Here is a 16,127-nt window from a genome sequence, read left to right on the forward strand (position 1 = left end):
TGGTGGGAGGGGGTGATTCTTGGAAAGCTGTTTTGAGGCAAGCGCAGCAGTTGTCTCTCTAAAATTATGGACACCCTGCCAACAAAAACAAACAAGGGTGCACAGAGGCTTTGTGCCGGCAGGCGCAGCTGCTAGAAGCCATTCGGAGTCCCTGAGCCCTCATGGCCTCATCTTCTGAAGATGGACAGATGATGAAAGGATCATTTGGATATGGGCTGCTGCCATCATACTAATTGGCTGCTTAATGGGCTTGTCTTTCGTCTTGGGGAACAGAAGCCTCAGGAGGTGAAAATGACTACCATGAGGCCATTTAAAAAAAAAAAAAGAAATATACATGGCAGAATTCAGATAATAAGCCCAGTGCCTTGAAAAAGCATTCATGCATGAAGTTCTTCACATTTTGCTACACTGAATCAAAAACTGGAATGTGTGTTTTGGGATTTTGTGTGATAGTGGAAGGAAAATAATAAATGTTTTTCTCCTTTCTAGACAAATAAAAATTGGGAAAGTGTACACATACAGTATAGGTCCCATTTTCTTTTCTATGTCTAGCAAATAGCTAACAACTATGTCCAAAATGGAAGATGGTAGTGGGTTTCTTTTCTTCAGCAGGGACAGGGAAGCTGGTTGAGTTGATGGGAAGATGGATGGAGCTAAATCCAGGACAATCCTGGAAGAAAACCTATTAGAGGCTGCAGAAGACCTGAGACTGGGGCAGAAGAAACCTACACATTCTGCCAGAGTTACAGTGGAATGGTTTAGATCCATGCAAATCCACGTGTTACAATGGCCCAGTCAAAGTCCGGAACTAAATCCAATTGAGAATATGTGGCAAGACTTGACAAATGATTTTCATAGAAGTTCTTAATTGAATCTGAATGAGCTTGAGCTTTTTTGAAAAGGAGAAGTTTCAGTCTTTAAATGTGCAAAGCTGGTGTAGACATACCCCAAAATATTCGCAGCTGTACAGGCGATTCTACAAAGGATTAACTCAAGGGGTCAGAATACAAATGTACACCATACATTACACATTTTAATTTGTGAAACGTTTGTGTAATTTTGAAACCATGTATTACTTTCCTTCCGTTTCTCAATTATGCACTACTTTGTGTTGGTTTATTACATAAAATCCAAATAAAATACATTAAAGTGGTTGCAAAAATGTGAAAGGGGGGGGGGGGGTATGAATACATTTGCAAGGCACTTTATATGCAGTAGATCCTGCCATGTATTTTGCTTAAAAACCTAAACATGAATTTAAATGAACATCTATTGTTTTTCTTCTTCTTACAAGACAGATCCATGTTACTCAGACTCATGTGTAATTGGCCAACCGTGTCCACAGTTGTCTTTTCCTTCATACCCATCTGCCATCTGCTCCAGAGCTGCATGTGAGAGAACCAGCATGGCACCATGTGGCACCCAGTACTAGCTCTGGTGCTGGGAGGCATGGCAGGATTTGACTCCAGTCTGTGGGTGTGCAATGTGGCACTCAGTGTGGTGGAGAGTTGCCCTCACTTACAAATGCACGCATGTGCCAGGCCACTGGTAAAATTCATAACCCGCATGGAAACAAACACACACGTTTGTCACAGGAAATTAAACACCAGATCCAAAGCACATAGAGCATACACACACACTACATAAGAGTGGAATAACAGTAGCAGCTGTTATGGATCTGCATACCATCTTTCCAGTGACTAACACTTGAAATCACAATAACTTTCTTTATTTCTTTACATTTTTCTGTTTAAACCAGCTGTGTGTGGAAAACCTGCTTTGGTAATCAGAGAATCTGCATGTCTTTCATCCCCTCACAATGGTTGTCGTCAATTTCTATGAGTTTTATTCAAAGAGTCGCTGGAAATCTGATGAAATGACAAAATAATGTGCTAAACATGAGTGGTGACCAGTATCTGTGTGTTGTGTTGTACATCGATCACTCACTGATGCAGGGGGCCACAGGTGAGCGGCTCTGCTGGTAGCCCTTGGCACAACGATTGCAGGTGATGCCAGTGACGCCGTCCTTGCATGGACACTGTCCGGTGGTTTGGTTGCATGTCTTGCCTGCGGCGCCCACTGGGTGGCAGTCACAGGCTGGGGTTAGGTGTTGAGGACAGGTGTGAAGAGGGAAGAAGAGTGTTAATGCAAGGAAGAGGAGACATGAAAAATATACAAACTGGTTGGTTGAATTTGCTGCCAAAACATTACACAATGGAGTAATTTGATGCTTTTGAACACTAGAAACCTCAAGGCTGGTGGGTTTTAATGCATTTCACCTTCTGAAATTTGTATAATTTGTGTGAAAGAGCCAGTGACACGGAGGGTGAGCAACACGTTCAATAAATTATTGATGGAAAGCCCAAAGGATGAGTGATGATGCACCCTCATCTCTCCTTTCTGCTTCTTTCCTTGCTCCAAAACACTGACTGGTGACACATGCTGTGTGCTATTTCATCACTTCCCGAAAGTTCAGTCCATGCCCAGCAAATGCCAACAGCAACAAGCAGTGCTCCACTCACCTCGCTTTGGCAAGACTTGTCTTAGTTTTTCTGGTTCTGGATGATTTATTTAGGCTACTTTATCCAAAAGGAGGCTTTTTTGGCACCAAAAAGTTGTTAGATACTTGATCCAGGGTGTTGGTCAGAAGCACTTTGACAGATATTTACAAGAAAGCAGAGAGGATGACAGGAAGAGGGAGTGAGCCACTCATCAGAGTGAGAAATGAATGAGCGGATGTGAGGGAAACATAAGAAACTGTTTGCTTCAGCATCGCCAAAACGGAGAATCTCATGAGCTCAGCAGAATAAAAAAAACAAATCCAACTATCTCATAGTTTCTCTAATGTCACCATATAGGGAATTCATTTAAAACAAAAAATGCAATCTGAAAAGTTTTCGCAAAAGATGGTTCTACAAAGCGTTTACTCAAGAAACTGAATACGAATGCCCACCACCGTTTGTATTCAGCTTTCTTGAGTAAACGCTTTGTAGAACCATCTTTTGCTAAAATTACAGCTGTCAGTTAATTAGTGTTTGGGGTTTGTCTCCACCACCTTCACACATTTAAAGATTGAAATTACTTTATAAAATAGCTGAAACTCCATCAGACTGAATGGAGAGTGTCTGTAGAGAGCAATTTTCACATTTAATCACAGATTCTCAATCGGATTTACGTTTAGACTTTGACTGGTCCATTCTAACACAAGAATGATCCGTATATTTAGTGTCACGCTGCTAAACAGTGAACCTCCATCCCAGTCTCAAGTCCTTTTTACCTTCTAACAGGACTTTTTTTTGATGATTAGCTCCATTCATCTTCCCATCAATTCAGACCATCTTCCCTGTCCCTGCTACAGAAAATCAGCCCAACAGCATGATGCTCAAACCACCATGTTTCACCATGAATGCCCTGGCAGCTTCACAGAACTGCTGCATTTATACTAAAAATAAATTACACACAGATGGACTCAATTTACTAATTAGGGGACACCTGAAGGTGGTTGCCCTGGACTTTATTTGGAAGTGTCAGAGTTAATTGAAAGCACACTGTATGCACAACCCACATTTAAAATTTCGTTTGGTAAAAGAAATTTCAGCAACTTTGTGTTGGTCTATCACATAAAATCCCAATAACATACATTAGAATTAGTGTTTTTTATTTCAAAATGTGAACATGTTCAAGGGTATAAATACTGCAAGGCACTGTATACCACATTCATTGACATGCAACTGTGACTTAATTTCACATCATCTAATTTAACACATTTCCTATAAAAACAGAGTCTGAACTGTCTTCCCTTTTATTATCAGGGACTTTTTGAAAACTACACTCATACAAAATTTGTAATTGTTGAATTTTATCAAAGAAAAAATGCATAACTGTCTAAAATTCCATTTTCTGGGGAAAACCCTGTAATCAAACAGTGACTGATATGGCTTTGCAGAAAAGCATCTGCTGACATGCCAAAGCTTCTTCTCACCACCTAACATAACTATGACCGTGTTTGCATGCCTCTTACTTCTTTTTAGTAGCTACAACAAAAGCAGAGGACTATACCATCTGTTGACCGGGCCTATGGGGGTTTAAATGGCAGAATCTGACCCGGGAGTGATTGTGTGCATCTGGCGACAGGGTACGGAAAGATTAACTGCAGCCCAGAAACATTTTGCCTTTTCCTGCAAGGCTAATCGGTCCACAGGTGTCAAAGTGATTGTTTTCTATTTGAAGCTATAAATCCAAAGCCTGAGAATTTATGCAACCCCCCGCCCCACCACTTTTAGAGTCATGCAAACTGTGCCAGAAAATCTAACCTTTGATAACAATTGATAAAATTTCGTACTAGTCTAAAACAATAATACTATGTTGTGAAGTGAGAAACAATATATGAAGGGTCTGTTTCTTGGTCTGCAGTAACCAGACATCTACCCTCATCCATCAGTCAGATATCAAGCTGCTGCCAGTGCTTTTTTATAGCCACAACACCCAGAAGCCTAAAATTTACATCTCTATAATTAAGAACCATTATGAAGAAGCAGCAAAGGTTTTAGCTATTTTAAGTAAAACTGATTTGACTCTATGTTTGCTCAGTCTATAAAATGATGTGTCCAGAACACATAAGGCATAAACCCGGGTTATTTGATATGTAAGATAATCCTCTGCTGTTGATCCATCCTGCCTGCCGAGACATGCGGTAAAGCACTGACAGGCCATTGTTTCCGCAATGAACACCGAGCAGCACAGGGGTATCAACCAGGTCAGCATAAACAACATGTGAGTTATGTTCGGCATACTCACCTCCCCCTTCTAAATATGCGCTGGTGGGGAAGACTTCATAGTTTATTGTCAATGTCTACATTATTCTGTAAACTGCGACCACTGCCAGATATGCTTGGGGTTTGAGGGGCAGAATCTCGATGGGGGTGGGGATGGTTGCTGGTGTCACTCTCCAGACTCGGCTTTCCTCATCAGACCTTTTTTTCTGGACTTTTATGTGCATGGGCTAGAGCCAGTTAAGAAGCTATAAAAACAACCTCAGATGTTGATGACTTTTCAAGCCTGTGTGACTACAGATGTGACAAGAGGCACTGCCTTAGGCTTGGAGGTCCTCTGACTGGCATTTGTGCAGTTCAGCAGATTACCGTTGATGCAGGCATCTGTGCATGTGGTATTTGTGGCTCTTTGTCTGAATTTATTGGTGGTGGACGATGATTTGGGCAAATATGGATCAAACAAAACACTTCTGTTAATTTCAGGCTTCCTGAAGCGAAGTAACTTTTTTTTCTTTCGGATGCCTGAGAATTAGCTTGATAAAAATCTTTGGAGGAAAAAAATGAAAGTCAGAGTAGAAATAAGTGAGGGTAAACCAAACTTAAAAGGTAAAGCATTGTGAAAAACTACAACCTATTCCTTTTCCCTGATCATAGGAAATATATGCCTTTAAATATTTCAATACATTGTTAATGCTAAACTTATACATGCAAGTATTTTCTTATTAGGTCTACTATTATGGCACTGATCCTAATTGTTAGCAAGGCATTACATTTTCAAACATAAGATTAATTAGCACATATATATATATATATATCAATATACTGCAATTTGTGGTAGTGGATACATGCGGGTTTAATCTAAAACATGTTTATTTCGTGTAATTATACCTCCATGAGTTTCATAAGAAATAGTGCCATGCAAAGTATGCAACGTAGATCACAAATTCATTGTTTCCTTAAGTCAAAGTTTGCCAAATGTACAAGATTTTTTTTCAATCTTAAGTCAGTTTACATATTGACAGCTACAACTCAAGCACAAAATGTTGCACAATCCCAGTTAATATGGTCCAGTTGCAGTCCACTTGCTCGTCCAGAGCATGGCACCCAGTGAACCTTTCAGACACCTTTTTACTTTTCAGGGTCAACCCTTCTTAAAACAAATAAGCTAACTGAAGTCCTGTGAGCTGCACTGTCTCAACAGACTTTCAGTGAAGCATCCAGAGTACATCAAAGCATCCCCTCCTTGCGGGTTACAGGGAGCTGGTCCCTATCTCCAGTAGTCATTAGGTGAGAGGCAGGGTACGGCCTGTACAGGTCCCCAGTGCATCACAAAGCAACATAGAGATACACACGACAAACAGCCATGCACACATACAGACACACACACATACCCATGGACAATTTAGGGGGACCAATTAAACTCATGTTTGTGGGCGGCAGGAGGAGGCCGGAGCGCTGGGAGAGAAACCACAGAAAGAATGGATACGCAGTTCAAACCCAGGACCCTTTTGCTGCAAGGCAAAATAAAATGCCTAAAAGTGGATATATTTCCAATTTAGTATATTTTAGATACATATCTTGACTCATCTATAAGGAAACTCATGTTTAAAGGCTAACATGCACATTATTTATTCAGAGGGGCAGCACTAAAGCCAAGACTCCAAATGATCTTAATCATCCCTACTTATATGGAAATGTTTGCTACTGATATTCACATTGTGGTTTACTAACCAGCATTACTAGAGGTTCCAGACTGGCTGCATGCACGTTGATGGCAACCTTTCTTGCTCCAGAAAAACTAACTTTAGTTTAGGCTCCATGAAGTTTTTCTTTAGCCCTTCAACAATGTATAGAGAACGGTGGAACCAGCTCGGCTGACTGAGTTTGGAATACCACGTGCTTGGAGACGGAGGTTGGGCAGCATAGCAGTTAGCTAAAAACTGTTTGAAGCTGAAGCAGGGCTGATGCTGCCTCCAGTGGTCACTGGGAGAGAGGCGGGGTACCTGGACAAGTTGTCACATCACAGGGCAACACAGAAACATACAGGACAAACAACCATGCAAATGCACTCATATCTTATGGAAGCAAACATGCATCTCTTCTGAATGAGGGAGAAGCCTGAACACCAGATATAATCTATGCATGTACCCCCACCTGGAATCTTCTCCTACAACAGCAGTAACATCCGTGCACTTTGCAAATCCCTTTCCAAACAAGATTAACACAATTTTATTTAAAATGTTTTTGAAATATATATGAAATAGTAATACATGACATGTTAGTTTCTTCATCTGCCTTCAGTGAGTGTTTTTTGGAGACACCCATTTCTTACTTTAGATTCAAATACAAAATCCTGAATTTTGGTGACAATTTAAACTGAATCCTTATTATTATTGTCTTAAAACATGACAGTAAAAGAAATGTTTTGGATTTCTTCCTTTTCAGTTTTCTTTAATCAGAAACAGCAGCAGACCATTAAGTCTCTCTGAGTCGCCTGCATTTTAATGTCCTCTTCCAGGTCTGACACTTCAGCCATACCTCCAACTTTAATCATGACAAAAAGCACAGACAGGAGTGGGAGTTAGAAAATAAAATGAGGGATTCAGAGAGAGAAGACAAAGGTGTTAAAGGTTTGCAGTGAGTCACGGCAAGAAAAGCCAGAAGTCTGGGAGCTGCTGGTGTTATGAAACATCTGTTGAGCTGGAGATGAAAAGAAGGGCTGACGCAAACAAGGGCTTCTTGAAGGCCACAGGACTGCTCTGATCAGTCACTGAGTCAGCTGGACAACAGAGACTTTAGAGATGTTCCAACTTACATTTCTCTCAGGTCTGGAGCCATGATGAAATAGACGGATTAACTGTTTACCACAAAATCACTGAGATGTTTTTTTGGGAACTTATTGTAGCTTTGAGGTACATGCAGACGTCTGACGACAATTACATTTCTAGGTGTTGCAGGAAGTACGAGACGGGGTTTACAGATTTGATATGACCTTTATTACGTCTCAGTTTTTTATTATTAGAGATATGTGATCAAGTTACAGTTAACTCTTAGCAATCATAAATTTGATAGCTCCAAATCTCAGTGGATTTGGGTTATAGATTGCGTTGGTGTCAGAAAAAACCTTCTGGCTGTGAAACTTCAACCCAAAGACCTTTAGATCCAATACAAGTTGGCAAATCTTCTTATGTAGTGGGAGAGTTTCTTCACCTTCATCAGGAGCAACGGGATGTAAAACACTTCTTCTCTGCTATTTATTCAAACATTTTCCCGAGCTACAAGTACAGGAAACTGGTGTTATTTTTGCAAGGTCTCCAGCCTAATATCTGGCTGAAAAATATGTTCACTGCATATGTGAACTAGTAAAATGCACATTTTCCATGAGAGATGCCGCTGTGAAAAGATACTATTATGTGGTGTGTGGGGCAACATTTGATGGGAAAGCCAAGGAAGCTTAAGGCATTGTATCAATTTAATTCTAAGTGCAACAGCATGCCAAATCAGACATGCTGTTATTTTTTATTGAATGTTGCCATGGCTGCATATGTTTTCTATTACATTTTAGAACCGTGCTCCTCTTAAAGTTCTTCTGAGCTGACATGATTATCACATGAGTATTAACAGGGTTAGAACATCCCATTTGGGAGATTTTGTTTCAGCACTTCAGGATCCTCCTTCACTCTGGATTACGATTGCAATATGGATTTGAGGATCTCTTAATGTTGTTCGAATGTCACTTGATTGCAGTAAATTGTGAAACTTCATTTCAGTGTAAAGGCAAGCAGTATTTGCATAGACGGCTTTCCTGGCCATCCTATTACGAGGCCATCATCTGCACTAGGATGTTTCCTCAGAGTTGGCACAGATTGTAGATGAGGGGTTTTCTTTAGAGTGCTGCACATTGCTGACCATAATGATTTTAACCTGGTGCATTGCTCTGTGCTTGTGTCTTGGCAAGCGCATTTAGATGCTCACAAAATCCAAAATATATACTGTATGTGCTTCCTAATCCGGCCCGGGTGGTAGATGTTTTTAATGAGTCACGCTTTTTCTTGCTCCTCCTTCTCCCTTAACATTTTCCATTTGCAACCAGCAAAACTCAAAACCTTACTTGATTTCCCAGTTTATATGCGCAATTTGGAGGTATGTGTTCTTTTCAAAAGCCGTATTGCAACAAGAGTTCCATACATTATCAACCTCTGTGTGCAAACAGCCTGAGTCTGGTGCATTTCTGCTTTTTTTATAAGAGCATGAAAGATTATTTTAGTTGCTTGCAGAGCAATGTTGAGGAACCAAGGGATTAGCAATCACAGTGTCAAAGCCTTTTAGTAAACAAACTGGAGTGCTCAGGGCCTGATGTGGGTGTGATTACGTTGTAGCTCTGGCATGAAGCTAGCAAGGCGAGTCCTGCTTCAAAAGACTTTTCTGGTCCCCCTCAGAAGACTTTGGGGGACCTTAATATTCATGAGCCGTACTTTGTTTTACAGAAATGCTTGCATTATATACATTTAATAGACATCAAAGATGAGCCGCAGTTGGTAACACTGTTGCCTTGCAGCAAGGCGTCTTTCTGCATGGAGTTTGTATGTTCCCCCCCTTGTGGGTTCTCTATGGGTACTCTGGCTTCCTCCCTACCCACAATCCCAAAATGACTGTTAGGTCAATTGAAATCTCTAAATTGCCTTTAGGCGTGAATGGTTGTTTGTCCTGTGTGTCTCTGTGTTGCCCTGCGAAGGACTGGCGACCTGTCCAGTGTGTATGCCACCTCTCGCCCGTAGACTGCTGGAGATAGGCCCCAGCTCCCCCGCGACCCACTATGGAAGAAATTGGTATAGAAAATGGATTGATGGATAGATGATTAAAGATATATTAGAACAATCAACATAGCAAACAGTACAACAACTAAAACATTGCCTCTAAATTCTAAAAGGGCATGTTATGAATCCCAGTCCCAGAAGGAAATTCATAAAAGCTGCTTTTTCTGTTTTGTGTTACCTTTGCAGGCTCGTCTGTGAGTAATTGGTCGAGCCATGTCTCGGTAAAACCCCTCCTTGCAGTAGTGACAGTGGCGTCCGGCTGTATTGTGACGACAGTTCATGCAGACCCCTCCACTTTTTCTTCCGGATAGCTTGTAAAGCTCCATGTTGAATCGACAACGGCGGGCATGGAGGTTGCAGTTGCACGCTGCAAAGACAGAAGAAAAGGTTTAATTCATGCACGTGTGCAGATGAGCAGTAGAAATATAAAAGTTTCCATTACATGTAACACTTTTCCACATGTGCGGACCTGTGAAAACATGTACTGCTATGTGTAACACAAGAGAGCAGGGAGACATTTTCCAGTAAGGAGCCACAATGCTGAGTGGTTTATAATCTACACTGTGGCTCTGAGTCTGGCTGCTATTCTAGGGATCATCCATCAAAAGTTCTATTTGCAGAGCATATTTTCTCCATTTCATAATTAATGAATTCAGCTTTTCCCAGCCCATTAGATATTAATCTCTGGCAAGAGAGACATTAATTTCATGAATCAGTGATGAGAAAAGACTTCAAAGATCTATTAAAACCGAGACCAGCTCAGATAAAGAGGTGGGCTCCCTGCTAACCATCTTCTAAATGAAGTGAGAAGAATAAATGGAAAATGGGACTTCAAGTTTTCTCCCTCAAATGGCTTCTTGATGTCACCTTGGCTTTAAACTCTTTTCTCAGATTCCTCTGCATTCACAAGCTGTGACACTATTGATAAACTCTTGTCACTCTCTATATGTGGGGTTTGGATTTGAGCAGTGGATTGTAAAACCTGCCATTCCTATTTGTGTGAAAGAGTTTGATTTAGACCCTCCACTCTTTAAATCAGAGTCAGACCCAGGACTCGAAATCTGGCTTCAGCTTCAAAGTCGCCCTTTGTGGAGCTAAGCTCCGGTTCAGAGTTACCCACAGATAAATTAGAAAGAGGTAAACAATGGTGGGGAATTTGACCAAAAATGTCAACAGTTGAGGCAAGGGAGGATTACAAGGTGATCACAAATAAAGCTGGTATTAGTTAACTTAAGACAGGAGGGAGACTGTTGGAGGTAACAGATTTCAATAACAGTGAATGTTTAAAATTGAATAAGACACAACAATGGGGAATAAGTAAAGACAGACTGGAGGAAGTACTACAGGCTTTTTAACATGTCGCAGGGACAAAAATGCTGAAACAGTTTATCATTCATTTATCCATTCACTCATTTATATACTGTATTTTAGATAAAAAGAGTCTAAGCAGCATCAATGGTCTAAGATGCGGGTGAATAAATATGATTTTCTATATAACAACCAACACAGACACTCCAGAAATCCTATTCTGCATCGACCCTTCAGAGAAACGTTTCCACGTCTGAAGTCCGGTTATCTGTTCTACATAAAACTCTCTCTGACATGCTCTCAGCAGTCATGACTTTATGGGATTCTTCCAAAATAAAATTGATTCTATTAAAAATAAAATATTTGACATACTCCTGAAGATGATTACTTCATCCTCACCAAGTGAGACAACATTGGAAATAACTGTAGAACCTGATCTGTGTTTGGACTGTTTTGATCCTGTGGAGCTTCCTGAGTTATCAGAAATATTAGCTTCATCTAAACCTTCAACTTGTATGTTAGACCCAATCCCAACCAAATTATTTAAGGAAGTGTTCCCTCTGATTACCAGCCCCATTTTAGATATGATTAATCTATCCTTAGTAAATGGATCAGAACCACAGGCTTTTAAGTTAGCTGTAATTAAACCTTTACTTAAGAAACCTTCACTTTATCGAGATGACTTGAAAAATTACAGACCTATATCCAATCTTCCATTCTTATCTAAAATTCTTGAGAAAATAGTTGCTAATCAAATGTGTGAGCATTTATACAGCAATGACCTGTTTGAAGAGTTTCAGTCAGGTTTCAGAGCTCATCATAGCACTGAAACAGCTCTGCTGAAAGTCACTAATGATATTCTTATGACCTCAGATAATGGACTTGTGTCTGTTCTGGTTGTGTTAGATCTCAGTGCTGCATTTGATCCAGTCGATCATAATATTCTCTTAAAAAGGCTGGAATATGCTGTAGGGATCAGGGGAACAGCGCTAGGCTGGTTTAAATCTTATTTGTCTGACAGATTCCAGTTTGTTCATGTAAATGATAAATCATCTTTAAACTCCATTGTTAATTGTGGAGTACCACAGGGTTCAGTAATTGGGCCAATTATCTTTACTATATATATGCTTCCAATAGGTCAAATTATCAGGCAGCATAGAATAAATTTTCACTGTTTCACTGATGATACTCAGCTTTACTTATCTATAAATCCTGATGAACCCAACCAGTTAGATAGACTACAAGCATGTCTTGAAGATATAAAAACTTGGATGAATTTAAATTTTTTGCTTCTAAATTCAGACAAGACACAAGTTGTCGTCTTTGGACCGGAGTCTATAAAAAAGAAACTGCTTAGTCAATCACTTAACCTGGATGGCATTAAATTGACCTCCGATAATAAAGTAAAAAATCTTGGTGTTATTTTTGACCAGGACATGTCATTTAAATCCCATATTAAACAGGTTTCTAGGATTTCCTACTTTCATCTCCAGAACATTGCCAAAATTAGAAATATCCTGTCCAGGAGTGACGTTGAAAAACTAGTCCATTTGTTACTTCAAGGCTGGACTATTGTAATTCTTTACTATTAGGATGTCCACAAAATGCAGTTAAAAGCCTTCAGCTGATTCAAAATGCTGCAGCAAGAGTTCTGATAAAAATTTAAAAGAGAGATCAAATGTTCCCTACTTTAGCTTCCCTTCATTGGCTCCCTGTTAAATCCAGAATAAAATTCAAAGTTATTCTTCTCACATATAAAGCCCTTAATGATCTAGCTCCATCATACATCAGAGATCTGATTGTTCCATATGTTCCTAACAGAGCACTTTGTTCTCAGACTGCAGGTTTACTGGTGGTTCCTAGAGTCTCTAGAAGTAGAATGGGAGGCAGATCCTTTAGTTACCAGTATCACGTAGTGACCTGGCCACTATCCTGCAAGAAGAATGGCTTAAAATCCCTCTGACCACTGTGCAGGACTTGTATATGTCATTCCCAAGACGAATTGACGCTGTATTGGCCGCAAAAGGAGGCCCTACACCATACTAATAAATTATTGTGGTCTAAAACCAGGTGTTTCAGTTTCATTGTCCAACACCTGTAGAGTGGCTTAGGTTATCCTGAGCTATCTCTGTAGTTATGCCGCTATAGGCTTAGGCTGCTGGAGGACATAATGACCACTTTCACACTCTTCGCTACATTCTCACACTACTCTCCAATTTTGCATTATTTGCTGTTATTTCAGCTTTTAACTTTGTTCTCTCTTTTCTCTTCCTAGAAGCTACACCTGGCCTGACTCTGTGTCTACCTGTGACACCTTTCTGGAGAGGGGAATCGTCTGAGCTTCTGCTGGCAACAACTTAATGCTCACACTCTACCGATGATCCACATAGCCCTGTCTTTTAGTGTTTAACCCTTTCTCTCTCCTAGACATGGCTACTGACTGAGCTTCTACTGTGACTAACTCTATGTTCTCTCTTTCAGACTCTAACCTTGAAAACTGGCTCAGAGTTTATCTGTTCTTTCTTTCTAGATGAAACAACTAAAGGAGCTACATCCATTAACATTTACTTTTCCTTCCCATAGAAAGTACTCCTGGATCAGTGTTTCTTTGTTCTCTTTGTGTCTCTGCTCTGTTCTCTCAAACCCCCAGTCGGTCGTGGCAGATGGCCGCTCACACTGAGCCTGGTTCTGGTTCTGCTGGAGGTTTCTTCCTGTTAAAAGGGAGTTTTTCCTCTCCACTGTCGCTACATGCATGCTCAGTATGAGGGATTGCTGCAAAGTCAACACCAGTGACTGTCCACTGTCTCTACATGCTCATCCAGGAGGAGGGAATGCTGCAAGTCACTCACTGGATGCAATCTGCTGGGTTTCCTTAGATAGAAAAACTTTTTATCCAATTTGAATAAATAACTGAATCTGACTGCACTGTTCAATGATTAGTATTAATTGGAATGTATGAACCTGACTTTTGTGAAGTGCCTTGAGACAACATGTGTTGTGAATTGGCGCTATATGAATAAACTGAATTGAATTGAAACTGAATTGAAACGTCCAGTGTGCTTTAAAGATGTCCTTTGATTCAGGTGACACTGCAGCACTCCTTATGTGCATTTGCCTTTACTTGCAATCATGGTCAAACCATGACAGTGTGAAATTCACAGAATTTACATGATCAGTATAGTGGCAAGCCCTGGTCTGTCCAATTAATAGTTTAATGTAACCAGTATGTCCTGCAACAAGGCATAAAAGAAAAGATAAAACGTTAAAACCAGAAGATAAACAAAATTTGATTTAATTTATTTTTTTAACATACACTACCAGTCAAAAGTTTTAGATACACTTTCTCACTTAATGGGTCTCTTTATTTTCATGACTATTTAAATTGTAGATTCTCACCGAAGGCACCACAACTATGAATGAACACACATGGAATTACATAGTAAACAAAAAGTGTAAAATAACTGTAATTATTTTTAAATTTTAAATTCTTCCAAATAGCCACTCTGATGACTGCTTTGCTCTATGGGCGTCCTCTCCATAAGCTTCATGAGGTGGTCACCTGAAATGGTTTTCCAAAGAGTCTTGAAGGATGGCCGAAGGTTAATATTTCAGTCATCACAGCAAAGGGCGGCCACTTTAAGGAATCTAAAATATAAAACATATTTAAAGTTCCTTTACAATTTTTGTTTGCTGAATAATTCCATATGTGTTCATTCACTGTTTTGATTGAGTGAAAATCTGTGTACAATGTAAATAGTCATAAGCTGAAGAAAACCATTTCATGAGAAAGGTGTTTTATAGCTTTTGACTGGCAGTGTATTTAAGAATAAACTGACCATCTTGGTCACTTTAAGGCATCCCAACAAAACTTGTAGGTAAATTCAGATCTGTTTGCAACAACTTTGTAGAAAAATATAAATTTTTAATAAATGTTTTCAGTGGGGAAAACAATCTTATATTAAGAAGTAGTTGTTTTTGAGTCAGTAGTGTACAATTAGTGGCATTACATTTATTTTAAGGAAATGTTAGCAACTAAAGCATTTTTAAAAATGTATACTTTGCAGGATTCATAGTTTTAAATAGTGCAGTGGGGAGTTGGGTTGGTACCTATTTCTAGGTAATTGGGTGAGAGGCGGGGTACACTCTGGACAGATTAGAATTTGTGATGCTTTGGGCCGTGTTACAGTGCATGGCTTTGGGAGTTCTTTGAAATATCAAAGGTTTTAAATAGATATCTGGTGGCTTCTGCCAGAAAACTGAAAATGGGCATCATTGCATCTTTCAACAGGATAATAACTGAAAACATTCGTAAAATCAACACTAAAATGGTTTTTCAGATGTAGCCAATCTAAAACATGTTTTTCCATTTCTTAATTCTTGACTGTAAAATTTTGATTTTTCTTTTCTTAGTCCTACTTTTTTGGTTTAAATTAATTTCTATGCACTTGTACTGTATGAACTAAACTAATTCACCTTGATAGTACCTCTGAGTTTTATTATAAAGCAACTGTTCTCTGCAGCAAAAAGGAGTTGAGGCCAAGTTTGAAAGGCCGCTTTTAAATAAGAAATACATAAAAAAGTAACAAAATCTTGCTTCAAGGAATAATGGATCCATTGAACAATATGCACCCACATTCACAGTCAAAGAAAGGCCTGGCCCCTGGTACGTTTGGACACAGGCCCACTTTTCCCTATTGCAGACTGGAAAGAGGAAAAAAATGCGGCATAAGGGGCACATTCCCAGACTGTTTTTCCTATTCCATCTGGTTATTATGTGGCCCTATTTTGCTATTAATGAAGTGCTGTTTTATGTTTAAATTGATATCAAAGCAGAATAGTTTGTGTAGAGACACCACTTTTAGTTTCTTTGCTCCGCTTTGATGAACGTATGAGCTCAGGACCAGAACTGACCCCTCGATCCAGGAGAAGAGCACACAGTAGATGTGTAGGCAGATCTAAGACAGTTTTTCCTGGTTGGATATGAGAAAAAATGTTTGAAAACTGAGTTCAAAGCTTTTGCTCTTTGATATGTGCATATTTGAAATATTGTGGTTGATGCCTTTCTTAAATAGCAAATCCAAATATGCTGAAAATAACTAAGGCCACTGTTAAATTCGTGATACAGATGTCTGTATGTGTGTATGCATGTGAAACATTCATCAACCTTCCCGTCCTCTGAAGGAAAGCTGACAAAGAACACATTGGCTCAGACGGATCACTGAAGTTATGC

General features: G+C 39.7%; 1 protein-coding gene across 2 annotated transcripts in view; it reads right to left on the reverse strand.

The window, feature by feature from the left end:
- The window catches only part of ntn2 (netrin 2), a 64,910-nt gene that overhangs the window by 8,355 nt on the left and 40,428 nt on the right, over window positions 1-16,127 (reverse strand). For both annotated transcript variants that reach the window (XM_047376782.1, XM_047376783.1), the window contains exons 3-4: window positions 9,768-9,956; window positions 1,948-2,097 (exon numbers count right to left, since the gene is read on the reverse strand). In XM_047376782.1, coding sequence (XP_047232738.1) covers window positions 1,948-2,097; window positions 9,768-9,956 — 339 coding nt within the window. The remainder of the gene's footprint in view (window positions 1-1,947; window positions 2,098-9,767; window positions 9,957-16,127) is intronic.

The sequence above is a fragment of the Girardinichthys multiradiatus genome, chromosome 10 (assembly GCF_021462225.1).
Source record: "Girardinichthys multiradiatus isolate DD_20200921_A chromosome 10, DD_fGirMul_XY1, whole genome shotgun sequence".
Taxonomy (NCBI): domain Eukaryota; kingdom Metazoa; phylum Chordata; class Actinopteri; order Cyprinodontiformes; family Goodeidae; genus Girardinichthys; species Girardinichthys multiradiatus.